Below are 16680 nucleotides of genomic sequence, written 5' to 3' on the forward strand. Positions count from 1 at the left end.
TGGTTGGGGCTACTGTTTGGTGGTGGTGTGCTCCCTTGCCTTGAGTATTGTGTACTTCATCGTCGTAAGCCGATTTCCGCCACCGATCTCTACATCTGGGAGGGGCCGGCTACAACGAGGCTAGTCTTTCGGTGGTTTGTGCGGCGGTGGAGTATATAGCGTTTAGGGTTTTGGGTGTTGGAGTGGGTGGGCCAGTCCTTGGTTGGACTGGGTTTGGGTGTTTTGGGCTTTAATCTGTTTTATTTAGGTGTTGGGTTGTGTTGTATTGTTTATTTGTTTGTTGGACCCATGTAGACCTTTGGGTGTTTTGGGCCTTGCCCTTGAGGTCTATCATCCAACTTTTTGTTGGATCCCCTTTCCTTTTCCCTTTCCCTTTTTTTAATAAAATTTCATCCTTTGCAGATAAAAATAAATAAAACAAAACAAAACCATATTCACTCTATTTTCCAATTTGCATATTACTTTGAAGCTACTCCTATATTTTGAGCATACGGGCAATTATGGGTTCGTGAGTAAGCTTTAGCTGCACACAAAGCTTCTCGGAGGATCGTTGAATCTTGGGAGTAGAGCATCATTCAACCCAGTGCAGAATGGGACGTATCTTCTCTTAGGAAGGTGCCACCATACGTGCCTCGATCCACAGGCTTTTCTAATCCCTATTTTTTCTGATTAAGAATTTTATCTTTGCTACTATTATTTATTGTTTTGCTACTGGTTTACAGTAATTCCTACTATTCTGTTAAATTTAATCCAACAGAATGACGGCCAAGCACCAAAGGAAGAGAAATGGAGTCACACGGAGACATCTTGGTTGCACTTTGCCAGTACCCATTTGCTATGACAAATGTGAACTCGTGTTCAAGAGAAACAGAGTGATGGAGGCCATTGTTATCATTGTCGATGTTTTTAGGATGAGATGAAGAACAATAACAAGACGAATAACCACATCAAATTACCTAATCACAATCAACTATTTGTGGCGTGTGAATTGCGTATGGCATCAGACGCTGTAGAAATGCTCCCTTTTTTCCCTCGATGTTGCTAATCCAAGAGCCGCGTATGCAGCCTTTATGTTCGAAGGCTATGGTGATTCTCCAAGAGGCGTATGACATTCAACAGACGTGGTCTTCCGTTACAATTGGCCTATGCTATTATAACGGACACGACGTTCAGTATCCCAGTATGATTGTACTTCTCACTCTTAGCAGGGGTATTTTTTGACATAAAAAAAAAGTAGGAAACATCTTCGTGTTTTTAAAAAAAGTAGTGTAGTATAGTATAGTATAGTATAGATAGATAATGTGATACATTATGAGGTGCTAACTATTCTAATTCTATTTCATATATTCAATTTATTTACTGAAATTTTGTTCCTAACAATTGCGTATTCATTCTCTTCACGCAAGAATATCATTTATTTTTCTCTCTGTTTCATTTCTCAACTTTATTTTTTATTTTTAAATCCTTTTCTGTCTATTCACAAGTACATAACCGAAGGACCAAAGCTTGCATAGCCCAAAAACTCGAAGTGCGATAAATGTAGTCACTGATGATAGAGTGATTTTGTTTGAACTAAAAAAAAATAAAAGAATCTTCCTATCCCAAATTATTTGCTTTAATTAGAAATGTCTCTATCTTCACAAATCCATTTACTCTTCACCAAAAAATAAGTACTCCTATAGTATATCATTTTGATTCCTGTAGTTGAAGCGATTACTTGAACGTTTTTAACGTTGAAAAGTGACCACAAGCAACTATCCGGTCGCTGTCCCTTAACCCCAGATAATTAATTACACCTAAGTCTTCCATTAGCCCTTTTCCAGCTACTTCCACCACATACCGCCAATATCAGATAACCCTCGCCACCTCCCTCCCTCCCTCGGCTACAACCCTCCCCTCCCCTCCCCTACCACTCAGTCAGACTCCTCCACCACTAAAATCATTTACAAAATCAATTTCACAACGTTAGGTTAAACTGACGGACCTATCTCCGATGAGGCCGGCTGGCAGGCAAAGATTCATGACGACTCTTTCTCTTTGTGGAAATCAGCTTAAGCAACCGATTCATGAAGACTCAATTTAAATGATACTCCAGTAATCTTGATGAGTAATGATAATGTGATGCCATATTTTTACAATTCCTGCATTTGGAACTAACTGGAATGAGAATGTGATTCTCGATGACATATTCAACCAAGAAGCACATTCTCAAACTAAGCAGGAATTAATCTGATTCCTCTCATATCTCATAAGAATCTTAGGTTCCTTGCTCAATCCATAGAAAAGGTCTGACTATATTAAATTTCCAAAAAAAAAAAAAAAAAGGGGTAGATAGGAAATGGAAAGAGAGTTTCAGCTCAGGTAGGTGCTTAAGACTTTAGAATATTTCCTTGTTGAATATATGCATGTTGCCTCTGGCCTCTGCTGCAATAACCCCATCGCAACCAATAACCATATGATAATGCAAAAGCAGACAAAATAGCAGGTTTTAAATAGCAGTAGCGAGTGTATCGAAAAATATGTAGTGAGAAATTGGGTATCGTGACCACGAATTTTTTAAATTATATTTGCCACCAAAGGACCTGAAGCAGCCGTAGCCGTCGTAGTTGTCGTGAAGCGGGAAAAAAATCGGATACACGTATAGGGAATCGGCCGTTACGGATGCGAATTTTTGATAGTCCTGATATAGCAGGGTGCAGCGGTATTAGAGGACCAAAAAACCGCTACATAGGACTGATATTTAAATCCTTGCAAAATTGTAGTAGTAGATTAAGATATACTGAAAGGTCCTAAACAAATGTTTGGTAATGTTATTCATAGGGAGAAGGAAGAAGACTTTGACCAAATTTTTTAAAATTGTGTTGGAAATGGTATTGCTGCCATTGGCCATTGGCACCCGCATGCTTCTTTCTTTTTCTTGGTATATTAATAATAATACTCCATTACACAGTGAAAGGAGTTTAAGTTTGCAGATATAATGTGCAGATCAAGAGACGACTGATTCTCTTCATCAGTGCTATAACTAGTACAGTAGTACTTATTAGTACTTTGCTAAATTGCAAAACCTTTCTAATTTCTTCTTAATTGTTCTCTTTCTCAGAACCTGAAATGGCTCCGCGCAGAGGAAATATGGTAACAGTGCTGAGTATTGACGGAGGTGGCATCCGAGGGATTATCCCTGGCACCATCCTCGCCTATCTCGAATCGAAGCTCCAGGTAAATCTCCTGATCCATCATTGTTTTAATAATTAGAATCCAATTTAATTTGTTTTGTAGGTACGTTTGTTCTTTCTTTTTCATTTTTTCCTTTTCTTGGAGATTGAGAGCGAACAGATGCAATTATATCAATAAAAACCAATACAAGTTATACGGTACATACTCCATAGGACTAACAAAAATAAAAGCCTAAACATCTAAAAGAAAAAACCAAAAGCGAAATCTCTCCTATCATCTGACTATCAATACGAAGCATAGGAATCAAGACCAGACTATTAGATAGATCTGCAACCCTTGTAGCTTTTCGCAATAAAGGGGACGATATTAAAGCTCTCCGGAATGTTGGCGGAGGTTCTCCTCCGGCGTTTATTTGATAGGTGGGTGAACAAAATACGGGATTTTGCTTGGATAAAGCAATCAAAGTAAACTGACTTCTTTAAATCAAATACAATCATTGATGGAACCCATAATAAAGATGGACATAATGAAATCATGTAGAGGACAAAATTTAATTTGATCCGACTTTCAGTCTTTACTTCAACAGTTTTATATATGTGCCCATTATGAAATCACGAAATAGTCAAAGAAGCAGTCAAGAATGTCACAATACACAAAAGTTGAATATCCACTCTCTCTCTTGTTTTTCTTTTCTTTTTTTATAATTAAACCGTTATTAAAAAAAACAACTAAAAATAGGAAAATCTTGAAAATGATAATACTCCATCACGTAGGCTAAAGCTTGTAGTACAAGAAATAATTTATAACATATATATATATATATGAGATCTTGTTTTAGGAAGATGAAAAGAGGAAAGAGCTTTGCTCTGCTCAAAAAATAGCACTTCAACTTTAATTAGGATCCCCACAAATGACAAGTGGAATTAGTCTCTCAGGATTAGTCGAAGTGTACAGAAGCTGGTCCAGACACATGAGTTACTATCAAGAAAAAAAAGAGTAAAGCGGAAAGAGAACTTGCTTTGACATTTTTCCTTTGAGCATCCTTACTCCTCGACTTCATGTTTGATTTGGCGAATAACAAGAGAAGGGGCCTTTGAAAATAGGCTCCTCCGATCCAGAGTATATATAGGAAACCCCATTCCTACGAAATTGGAACAAAACCAGGCCACTTTCTGGGACCATAGAGCAGGATCACTAGAAATGAAGCTCGATCATATGTCATATATAGATACACAGTTTTGCATACATAGTTGTACACGAGCAGAGCAATGAGCTATTATATTCAAGCCTGATTTTAGAAACACATAACTCGTTTTGACGATTTATTCTTGTTATTTTTTTTACTATCACCATGATTATAATAAACTTATCGAGAAGAGAAGTAGGTTACTCAAACTTGGCTTCATTGCTTAAAGAGCTTTAAAATTGCGGCCCAATATGGTTTTATGTTTTATTATAGTGATCCAAACTTTTAACTGGCAAAGTGGTTATGATGAAGCAAATAAGTGATTGTCTTCTATGAGATCGCATGTTCGAATCTCATGGAGGTCAACTATTCCAAACATTGGGACTCTTGGAGTATTTGCCCGGTCGTTAACTTTAGGTTTCCGGGATTAGTCGAGGTGCACATAAGCAGCTATGGCTTGGAGATCCGGTTATCAAAAAAAAAAAAAAAACTTTTACCCAATGGAACAAGAGTGGAGCAAGAGTAACATGATTGATTGTTTAACACCACTAACTTTTATATGATTTAATTCTAGGTACATGGAGTCATTGGTTTTCCACTTCCACATTGTTGTTTGTGTACTCAACTAGCTTTCAACTTGACAATAGTTGCTTGTGTGCTCAACATCATTGGATAAATGCATGTTCGGGTGCAGGAATTGGATGGACCTGATGCAAGAATTGCAGACTATTTTGATATAATAGCTGGGGCTAGCACAGGAGGCCTGGTGAGCACAATGCTTGCCACTCCCAATAAGGACAACCGCCCTCTGTATGCTGCTCGAGACATTAACAATTTCTACTTGAAGCAGAGCCCTTCGATCTTCCCTCAGAATGCGTGAGATTTAAATTATAAAAAAATAACTGCTTCTTCTTTCTTTATATTCAGCAATTCTTGAATTTCGTTCTAAAGGTCAAGGCATGAAAAATACAGGGGAGGCTCAACCATTGAGTTTACGCGAGATCTTAAATTGAAATCTGCAATATTAATTTAAATAGCTATTTGTGTTTTCAGGCAGTAATACAAGAAGAATAGATTCGAATCACAAAATTGCTAGTCAAGTTTCTTGATGGATCCTTCACTACATTTTTTGATTCTTTTTGCTATTGGACTTACCGTTCTCATTTTTCCATTTTAGTTGGTCTATGCGAGTTGATATTATGAACCAAATTGCGAGCCTTATAGGACTTGGGGGCCTTATACACGGTGGCTAATTTTTCCTAACCTAGCAAGTGTTGTTGGAAATGTTTGTCAGAATTTTTGTAAAATATAATATAATTGGAGACAACAACATAACAATACAATATTGAGATAATTATATAAACTCAAAAGTAGAAGTTTAAGAGAAAACCTATGTGGATTGAGTCACACGTAAACCGTTGTCCTAAGAAAAGATACGTCTGCCCGTATGCTCAAATAGCCACTCAACAAATATATGAACCAAATATCATTTGCCAATATGATTTGTGTTCCTTCCAAATCACATGTATACCACACTATATATAATAGTCTGTGGCACTCAACTCAATTGGGGTGCAGGAGTTACAAATGTGTAACGCCCCGAATTTTGGGAACGTTAAATACACAATTTTATTGAATATCTAAATAGAGTCTGGCTCATATTACATCATAACCTCCATAAGAGTACTTTCATTACAAAAGGGAGGGGAAACAAGGATTTCTAATTACAGCTCCGCCTACTCCTCCATCCTAGCCAGCTCCAAAGGCCTCCAAGGTGTACAGCTCACCTTGATCATCTACAAAATCTGACACATTATACCAGCGTCGCCACCAGTATAATATGTCAGGGTTACCAAAGGTAACACCACGAGCTACGAGAGCTCAATAGAATAATCCATACCCACTAACCCTTAACATACAAGCAGTAGATCACAAAATTAACGATTTCCATATAGTACATACATATCTAACTGAAACAGTTAACAATGAAACAACCACATTCGCTATTCAACAGTCGTTGATGTCTATGATTTCTGAGTTTCTCCTACACGTCATTTCGTAGACCGTGTCACTGGTTTCACCTTTCATTTACCAAATCAACATTTTCAAAATCGTTTTAACACACCCAACCTCGGTTCCGCCGTTCCGGTCTCCCGAGTATCCTCACAATGGTTCCGCCGCACCGGGTTCCTATTGGCACACAAAACTTTGCATTGGCTCCTCTCCGCGGATAACCAAGCCATATTACCAATGAGGCTACCACGTCCAGCCCCTTTGGCAATCTTCACAATGGGCTACCAAGTCCGGCCACATTGCGAGTTTTTATTCACACAACAGGCTACCAAGTCCGGCCACATTGCGGTTTCCGCAAATCCACACAATGGCTACCAAGTCCGGCCACATTGCGGGTTTTCTTACACACAATGGGCTACCACGTCCAGCCACATTGCGGTTTCAAAACATACCTTGCCATTAACACACCCTCCATGTTTCTACTTTCTCAATATTCGTGTCTTGTTTTCATGTAAAGACTCCGTGGCAGAACTTTTCTCATACGTAATCATAAATCATTCATTGTAATCTTGAAACTAAACTAGCAAGATCATCCAACTTTATATTATTCTATCATGCTCATATCACAACTTAAAGCATAACGCCACATGTACGGACGCCTTTTGAGTGGATACCACTTATGCTTTATCACACATCAAACAGGTAATCTAAGTAATCATATATATACATGCTCATAACCATCTTTAAGATCAAAATACGAATACTTCCATGCATTTCGATATACAAACAACATACAATATACGTAGAGTAGGTAAGTAGAGGTATTCTACCGTTATTCTTGGCGATAGGTACGGCTACGGAAAAAGTAAGTACGTCGGACGGAGTAACTTCCTACGGTGAGCTTCCGGTAGCTTCGAAAGAGAAAGGTTTCTCTCGAAACTAGGTCTTGACCAAACTACTTAAACTTTTTGGATCGAAAGGGTGGTCGAGTGGTGGTTTAGTGGCGGCCTAGGATGAGTTTCTTGAAGAACCTCAAGAACACTAAGAACAAAGTAAGAACAAGGCAAGAATACAAGACTTTCTAGAGAGAGAAGTTGAAGAATGGAAGGTGTGAGTTGAATGGTGAGAATGAGGTGCTATTTATAGCAAAATTCTTGGCTATTACCCAAGGAATAAAATTTTCCCTAGCAAAGATGGAGAGATTGCTGATGATGTGACCCATAAGATCCAAGTGGGGTGGCTCAAGTGGAGAAGCGCTACTGGTGTACTATGTGACAAGAGGGTACCTACAAAATTGAAGGGAAAATTCTATGGAACTGTCATAAGATCAGCGATGCTTTATGGGACAAAATGTTGGCCTATTAAGAAACAACATGTGAGCAAAATGAGTGTAGCAGAAATGAGAATGTTGAGGTGGATGTGTGGTAAGACTAGACGAGACAAGATTAGAAATAAAACAGTTCGTGAGATGGTAGGTGTAGCACCTATAGAGGAGAAGTTGAGGGAAAATAGGCTAAGGTGGTTTGGGCATATCTATCGTAGACCAGAAGATGCAATAGTTAAGAGAGCAGATATGATAGCTCTAGATTGCAATGTTACGGGGATGGGTAGACCTAAATTGACATTAGATGCTGTAGTGCACAAATATATGAGTATAATGGGTCTGTGTGAACAAGTGGCACTTGACAGAGTCCAATGGAAGAAACAGATTCATGTAGCCGACCCCAAGTGATTGAGACGTAAGGCTTGGTTTGGTTTGGTTATGACCTTGAAAGACTAGATTTTGTACTTGGGTTAGATTTTTAGGAAGATTTGATGGAAGAAGAAGTGATGGTTCAAAGATTGGGTTGGTAAGTGTATATATATATCCATGTATAAGTATACTTTAAGTACTATGTGATCTAGTCTAGGAAAGAGTAAGACTTTCAAGTGTCAATCTAGAGAAGATATGGTCAAGATTCCTATAAATATAATAAGTTAAGAGGTACATATATCTATATATAAACATATATGTGTACCTAAAAATCTTAGGACAATATCTTTGGAGGTCAATGGTAAGTCTAGGTTTTCTATTATCCATGGGGTAAAAATTCCCCTAATATTTATTATCCAATGGGCAAAGGTTAGGAATATGGTCTAGAATTCCCTAGAAATATAATAATGGCTATGAGGTACATATTCCTATATGTAAATATATAGGTGTACTTAGCAAATCTAGGAAAAATATCTTTATCAGGTACATGCACTTATATATAAGGTTATTTGTGTACCTAGGAAATCTAGTAAAATTCCTTATAAGGTACCTATATCTAGATATATAAGTACTTAGAAAATCTAGGGAATTGACTTACTTTTATTACCCAAGGGATAAAACTTTCCCTAGTAATTATTGACCCAAGGGTAAAGAAAGAGAAGAAAAAAAATAATAAATAAAATAAAATAAAAGTACACTTGGAAGATATAATGATTTTCTAGTCTAGGGTTGGAAAGGTTCACAATGCTCAAAGATGGTCAAAAATGTCCATCTAAGGTTAGGAGAATATAACTAGGTTAAATGGTAACTAAGTTTCTCTAACCAATTGGTTGGAAGCTAATTCTACTTGCCAAGTAGGATTTCTAGCCAAGAAATATAATTTAAAGTATTTTACTCATTAGGAAAATATACAAGTGCTTCTATAAGCATACTTGTCTTTAGAAAATAACTAGATTGTTTGGTGCGAAAAGATATAATTTTATAAGTTTCAAATCTAATTATGACGGATTATTAGAAATTAAAAAGAAATTTCAAAAGCAATCCAAGTAATTAAAAATAAAAATTCAAATATTTAACGAAATTTTTATTTACCAAAAACCAGGGTCGTTACAAAATGAATGCTTTCCAACAGTCACATTGACCACACCCCAACATTGTCTCATGACAATTCCTAAATATAAATGCAATGAAATCAAAGAAGTAAATGTAATCATAAATTCCATCAAATAAATTAACGTAATGAATTGTAAATCACAAAATATCTAACAAGTGTAATGATAGCCAAGTGCTAGCCACCATGTCCTACATTTGACAAAGATTCAAACACCACTAATTACAATTAACAATGCTGATTTTTGCCAGGAATTTTTTATTTTTTATTTTTCTAAACTAAGAGTCAAAAAAAGGTAGTAAATATGCTCTCTTATTTAACAAAAGGTAGTAAGTAAATAGGTTTAATACGTTAATGGATCTATGTGGGTCTTCTATTTTGCAGTCTCATTTATACTTGGTCGTGAGGAATGGGGCTGTTCTAGGGTACCCCTACGCTACAGCCCTATACTGCAGGAGTGTAATGAGGCAAATCTGTACTTTTGCTCCTATATGGCACTCCCTTTAGAGCTGCTACTACATTTTGGAATCCTGCAGCAAAGCTTCTTTCAAAATAGACATTAGAAAATGACATTGGTGAAAATAGATGACTGAGCCGCCATTTGAAGAATAGAATCAAGAATGACACATTTTTATCAAATGTTCTCTCCTAAAAGAATTCTTTACTGATAAAATTGTTCAAGCAAATGAAGTTTATTTATCACCTGTAAGTACATTCAAGATGATTTGAGTTTCGATTGAGAAATGCAATTGAAATTCAGAACGAACAATTATACATACATACAACTATACAAGAAGACTACTTTAAATAGGATCAAAACAACGTTTTGCCCCACTTCACCCACATCCCTGTACTTCAGCATCCCTGAACCCTTACATTAGGTCTTTTTATACATTTGTTGCATGTGTATTCCAATTGTGCTTGTATGTACGTGGGTACCTCCATTGAGGTTTGTAAATTTGAAATCTCAGCAATTTGGTATGTGTATGAACCACTAACAGTTGATGTTTCTTGATTAGCATCAACAACTCAACAACGGGGCCAAAGTATGACGGGATTTACTTGAAGTCCTTGCTACAACAAGCATTGGGTGACATCACCATCGGCCAAACACTAACAGATGTGGTCATACCAACTTTCGACATCAAGTACCTTCAACCCATAATCTTCTCTACGGACGATGTACAACAGCCCTTTTGTTTGTTCATTTCATTTTAAATCAACAAAAACTCCATCAAATATATACATACGTATATTTATGTATAACTTTGGTAATTTGAATCAATGGACAGGGAAAAGAACACGTATCGAAGAATGCACTTCTATCAGATATTTGCATCGGCACTTCAGCAGCTCCAACATATTTTCCAGCACATTACTTTGACACCAAAGATAAGGATGGAAATACACGCACTTTCAATCTTATCGATGGCGGGGTTGCAGCAAATAATCCCGTGAGTAGTGAATATTTACATATGCTGTTTGTTTTCTCTTGTTATTTCATTCTTTTCTACCTTTTCTAGACCTTGTTTTATCTCGTACTAGAAACTAACCAGCCAACCAATGGTGACATGTGACCTACAGACTCTATTGGCCATGACCCACATTTCCAAGCAAATATTTATGGGCAGATTCAAGTTTAACAACGTCAAACCCATGGAGACCGACAGGATGTTAGTCTTATCCTTGGGCACTGGGACAGCCAAGCAAGAAGAAAAGTACAACGCAGCCATTGCTTCAAAATGGGGCCAACTCAACTGGGTAATGGACAACGGAGCCACGCCATTGCTCGATGTCTACGGTCATGCAAGCGCCGACATGGTTGACATTCACATTTCCACCCTCTTCCAATCCCTTCGGTGCGAACATAATTACCTTCGCATTCAGGATGACGCATTGACCGGTGATACGTCGCCGGTTGATGTCGCAACCGAGGAGAACTTGAAGAGGCTTGTGCAAATCGGGGAAGAGCTGTTGGAGAAGCCGGTGTCGAGGGTGGATTTGGACACGGGAAGATTTGTGGCAATTAAGAATGGAGGTAGTAATGCAGAAGCTCTCAACTACTTTGCCCAGATGCTCTCGGATGAAAAGCGGCTCAGGGAACGTGAGGATTAAGCTATGCCTTCATCATGTAATCGCTTGGATGGATAATAACTTGTCCGCTACAATGTTCGCAGTCTGTTTTACACATGAAGAGAGGAAAGTAAAGGCAGCAAGTCACCGTATTGTCCTTTTAATTTCGATCGATTTCAGTTTCATAACTTGAGAGAAGTTGCAAGGACCAATGTTTATTTTTTTGCTCAACGAGGAAGGCAATTTTATTTATACTTGAGCAGGATTACATCAAGATAATAGAGGTTGGTGGTGATAGCGGTACAAAACATTAATATCCTAACCACATTGACACATGCACGTTGGCCAAATCCTGTGCTCTACCAAATTTACGATGACCAAAGACTAAGGTTGGCAAGGCACTAACCCAAGAACAAAACAAATGAAGCGCCCCAAACAAAGAAGGGAAATAACAAAATGGCTACAAACACAGAGGATTCAACAAGAGCCTCAATCAATACATCTTCAACCTTCTGATGCCATTCAGATTGGGCTTGATATCTTTCAATGAAGCAACCACGAGGTTTAAACTCTATTTCCCCCATATATGGTCGTTCTAGCTTGCACCAAACCAGCCAATTCACCGAGCTCAATTTCCTCCTCTTTAGAGATAACATTTTGTCTAGCTAGTTTTACCATAATGACCAAATCACAACATAAAAACAAGGTCCCAAGCAACAATTTACCACCAAGCTATTAGATCAGAAATGCTAGAGGGGTAATCACACCATTTACTACTTCCACGAGAGGGGGCAATATAAGAAGAGTAGATGAGAAACATGTATCTTCGTCTATACCGTAGAAAGGAAAAGGGCACAATTCTTCTTTAGATCTATCATGGACATGAATATTCTCCTGCAGCTTAAAATGAATTTCAACCTGGGAAGAGAGAATATATTGCCATAATGTTCAACTAAAACTATAATTTTCATTCTAAGAAATAGACTTTCATTCACTGCAAAATGATTCAACTAAGACAATATTATTTGATTTCCATTTCCGTTTCAGGAAATCATCACCCTAACTCCCCAATCATGCAACTTTAAGTCCCTCCCAGTTTCAAAGAGCGCAACTGATCTACTTCCTGACAAACATGATTAATAGGTTTATTCCCAAGCCATACATTCTCCTCGATTTAAGTTTGAACCCCTCAGTTAACCTTGATCCATAAAGCACATTTCAGTTTGTATGTAATAGAGCAGATATTAGACATGCTTGGGAGTCTCCCATGTTCTTCAATTTAAAAATATAAGTCCATGTCATTATTAAGGAATGAGTAATAATGACATAGCAAAAAAAATTTAATATGATCCTTGGTGATCATTTTATTTGGAAGAACTGCACCATTCTAACTCATGCAACCTTTATTTAAAAACAAAATCTGAACTTACATGTAAGTCCTTATATTGAATGTGAATACTCCGTAATCAAATGGCACACTCCAGTCAGCACACAAAAAATGATATACATATTGCTAGATAAAGACATACACATACACATTTGCATGCACTCAAGCGTTCATTCTTATACATCGAGATAAGTAGATAACAAATTTGGAGGAAATAACTGTGAAACCAGAAGAGCAATAGCTGGTCTACGGTATTCTGCTTCTCACTGGTCTATGGTATTCTGCATATTTACTCAGCAAATGCTATTTGACTAGCTTATTTTACCAAAAAAGAAGTTGCAACATTTTGCCAATTTTAAATTAAAAAGTTGCAACAAAGAGGCTTACTAGTTAGGATTCATTTTAGGTACATCAATTTGATAATTTAGAGAGAAAAAAAATTAATCTGAAAAGCTAACATATAAACTCAAAGGTTTGATACAAGCGCTTCTCCTTGTTGCTCTGGAAACACAGGACCATAGGGGTTTTCTTTTGCCATGTGCAAGTCTAATCTCATCCTCTTCTACTGGGAGTCTAGGGTTCTGTTTTACTTGTTGCTGTTGAGAAATCACTATAGCAGAGGCCCTACAAACTCGCCAATCGTTTGGTTGTTAAGGGAGAGGATGAACCAGTGGCTGTCCTTGGTGATTCTTGGTGCATACTAAAGGCTGGGACGAGTTCCTCTAATTAGTGTTTGGGTGTTCTTTCTGCTAGTTTACTCACTATGCTTGTCTTGTTGGCTAAGACTAAGTATTGGTGCCACTTAGTGCCATCACAGGCAGGAATTTGAACCCAAACCTTAAACCCTAATACATCAGAAAAAAAAAGGATATCCTACTTTACCTCTATAACACACAATTCCAAAAGTACATAGATATTATTTAGAACTAGAAAAGGAAGCCTAGAGTTCTAAATAGAGAGCATACCAGGAAATCTATTTGATAAATTTATACGAGAAGTCATACCTTGACAATGCAAACAAAAGAATCCTACTGCTCCAGAAAATCCCATATGAATCATGGTCAGTGACTCAGTGCTTTACGAAGCAGAAAATTGAAGAACTTTGGAGAGAGAACCCACTGAAAGTACATATGTCAATAGCAAATTAACAAACACCTTTAACACAAATGGAGGCAGTACAGTTCAAATTCAAACTTAACTAGCTTATCCAAAAAAAAAAATTCAAACTTAAACTAATTAAACTGCCATGACACCAAGTCAAGGACCAATGGTCTTCAAAGGAGCAAGCATGAGCTACACCTATGAGGCTTTGAGCAAACAGGCATGTATTGAGCCGAATTTGAGTTCCACATGTGTCTAGGGAATGTTAATATGTTGCTTCAAAGAAAAAAGCTTTAAATAAAAGTAGCAACAAAACAAAGTTTCAAGCCACACAAACTCCAAGGAAATACAATACATTCCCCACAGTTTGCTGGACTCCAGCATTAGATTGACCAAACAAAGTTGGCTCTTAGGTGATTAGGAAGTGTGCCCTATGGCTTACGGCTTACCTAAGCTTCAAGCAGAGCAATTGTGACTGAGTGACAAAATGAACTTAGGGCAATTGTGACTGAGTGACAAAATGAACCCATTTAACCACCTAGGGTGGTAGCCAAATAGGCAAAGGTGTGGGGTGAAACTCCCTCTCTCTCCCAGCAATTGCGAGTTCGAACCCATTTGCGGTAGTATTCCCCATGAAATAAATGAAGTGTGAGAAGGCACCTTTGCGCAGCTCGCACCCTAGTGGGGCTTTGGTGACAGGCTTTGTCATTCCGTTCAGTAGCTACCTCCCAAGAGCTCCCCTACATTCCATAGCAGGTATGGAACCCCTATAGTCACGCCCAATGGGGCCCTTTCCTAACCTTCGATTGAGCATAAAGAAATATTAACTTTTCATTGTGACTCATTTGGTAAACCAAATCAAACCGAGCCCCAAGTCCCCATCAATTCTTGAGACTCCTTTCCTGCGGTCCAGCCTCCCTCAACTCCGTTGTACACTCGACTGACGAAAAATAAAAAGTATTGAAAAAAAAAAAAAAAAACCTTTGTATTTTGATTTTGCACTATGTACAATCCACAAAGTGGATCCCAGCTAAAGATTTTACGAGGCACATATATGACAGTTAAAGTTTCAAACAGAATGGGGAAACTTAGAATGTTCTCAGAAAAAGATTTCTTTTTTAAGAATGTGACAGCCAAACCTAACTGAGCTAAAATTATGTGGATCTTATGTATCATCAAGAAAAATAAAGTTGGACCAGATCAAAAAAAGGAGACTTTAAGTGCTTTTGAGGGAAATGGTCTACTGAACTGGAAACCTTTGTCATTGATGCTGGATTCTGGCTGTTATGCTGGTGAAGGAACAACTTTGGACTGCACTCTGCAGTTGGTAAGTTTTTCTGTTAACTACTAGTAATCTACCAGAACAAGGCACTTTGACAGTGTTATCTCATCTTAGCAACTCAGTGTTAATGAATCCAATAACCGAAGTCAGTGAAGGTGTTTACTTGTTTCTGGGTCTATTCATTTTTAATGGATTCAAGGGGATAGGATTTACTGTTACAGCTGACAGGAGTTCATAGATGTAATTATTCAGTGGTATTGGGGCACTGCCATGTGGTGCCCCAACACCTTTATCCACCGCACATTTCCATGGGTCCATACACTTAATACTAGGCCCTACAAAAATGTGTGGTGGATAAGGGTGTTGGGGCACCATGTGGCAGTGCCCCAAGACCACTGAATAATTACTCGTATGAACTCCTGTAGGCTGTAACAGTAAATCCTATCCCCTGTAACAAAAATAACTTTTCACTTCAATAGAGGCCAAACTCGTTAGTTCCTTGGTACGACTTGCAATTTAAGAAGTACCAATATGGATATGGACACAACATGCCTTCCTTTTTTGTTTTCCTTTTTTGCAAAAATGTAGGAAATGGACAGATTGTATGCAACAAATATACATGTTGTGGGCCTTGTGGCATATTCAAAATGCATAGAAATAAAAATTAAACATTGAAAAAACATTGTGTTTTTCCAGTTACAGATAAAAGCAATCATGATATTACCATAATGACAATACAGAAACGTCAACAAATAAATCAGCATTCAGGAACTTAGCATCCGTGATAGTATCGCAACTCTTTAAAATAAGCTTCACATAAGGTTCACACAATTTAGTAACTGATTGGTAACATAAAACTATCCAATTGGTCAATTGCATTTACGAAACAACAGCAATCAAAATATCTTATAGTGGCAACCAACTCACTTTCTCTCTCTATCTTAGGTAACTGTAGACACTAAAATTTCGGCATGGCTTAATCACTGTCCGATTAATTGAGATGGATAAATAATCTAAATTAATTAAAGTCAAATGTTGGTCAAAGCCTGCAAATAAATATTGGGCTCGCCAAAGCATGGGCTCAATTATTTAAAAGAGGTGGGCAAGACCAAATTAAATAAGATGGGCCGACTTGATTGGCCGAATGTTTAAATGAAATTGGGTCAACCCAAAGATATGGGCCCAATCAAATTTCCCTTGGGTCAAAAACTGCTCAAATCAAGCTCTTCCCGGTCATTTTTTTAGCCGATTTCTCGCGGGTACCCTTAAAATCACGTTCTGAATACATTAAGCAGCTCGGATCATCGAAATTCAATCAGGAAACGGGAGTCCGCATTTTAAGAGGTCCTCATTTGAAACTTTCCCGATATGTGTGTGTGTGTGTGTATTATGTATATCTTGACCTAATTTCATTACCATAAGGAGGGGTCAATTATTCTTATTTGGAAAGAAAAACAATCAAAGGAGATTTTCCAAATTAGGATATCTCTACTTGAGCCTATAAATAGAGGCTCTCATTAAGAAGAATGGATCTTTTGGCCAAGAGAATTCAAAAGCACTCTCCAGCATTTCTCAAGGCTCTCTCAAAGTTCTTCTCAAA

The 16680-nt window shown here is 37.7% G+C and overlaps 2 protein-coding genes across 11 annotated transcripts in view; one reads left to right on the forward strand and one right to left on the reverse strand.

Annotated features, from left to right (window-relative positions):
- Positions 1–422: 422 nt before the first annotated feature.
- On the forward strand, positions 423–11564 carry LOC131302415 (patatin-like protein 2). Of its 3 annotated transcripts, none has more exons than XM_058329029.1 (6): positions 423–643; positions 3101–3216; positions 5055–5236; positions 10257–10419; positions 10530–10691; positions 10822–11564. In XM_058329029.1, exons 2-6 carry the CDS (start codon positions 3109–3111, stop codon positions 11350–11352), a joined length of 1146 nt encoding a protein of 381 aa, XP_058185012.1. In that variant the 5' UTR covers positions 423–643; positions 3101–3108; the 3' UTR covers positions 11353–11564. The 3 variants fall into 3 exon arrangements, with proteins under 3 accessions (XP_058185012.1, XP_058185010.1, XP_058185013.1); XM_058329027.1 differs by lacking the exon at positions 423–643 and adding an exon at positions 2747–2964; XM_058329030.1 differs by lacking the exon at positions 423–643 and adding an exon at positions 2751–2920.
- Positions 10530–16680, reverse strand: part of LOC131302416 (uncharacterized) — a 30487-nt gene continuing 24336 nt past the window's right edge. For 2 of the 8 annotated variants that reach the window (XM_058329031.1, XM_058329034.1), the window contains 2 exons: positions 13702–13815; positions 11525–12228 (listed from right to left, as the gene is read on the reverse strand). In XM_058329031.1, coding sequence (XP_058185014.1) covers positions 13759–13815 — 57 coding nt within the window. In that variant the 3' untranslated portion in view covers positions 11525–12228; positions 13702–13758. The other 6 variants (XM_058329036.1, XM_058329032.1, XM_058329035.1 and 3 more) reach the window with 6 other exon arrangements.

Source organism: Rhododendron vialii, chromosome 10a (assembly GCF_030253575.1).
Source record: "Rhododendron vialii isolate Sample 1 chromosome 10a, ASM3025357v1".
In the NCBI taxonomy this organism is placed as follows: domain Eukaryota; kingdom Viridiplantae; phylum Streptophyta; class Magnoliopsida; order Ericales; family Ericaceae; genus Rhododendron; species Rhododendron vialii.

Coding starts and splice junctions, on each gene's coding strand:
- LOC131302415 (XM_058329027.1), top strand. CDS start 2,808: ATGTTATTCATAGGGAGAAGGAAGAAGACTTTGACCAAATTTTTTAAA. Junction 3,217..5,054: donor ATCTCGAATCGAAGCTCCAG/GTAAATCTCCTG, acceptor GTTCGGGTGCAG/GAATTGGATGGACCTGATGC. Junction 10,420..10,529: donor TAATCTTCTCTACGGACGAT/GTACAACAGCCC, acceptor ATCAATGGACAG/GGAAAAGAACACGTATCGAA.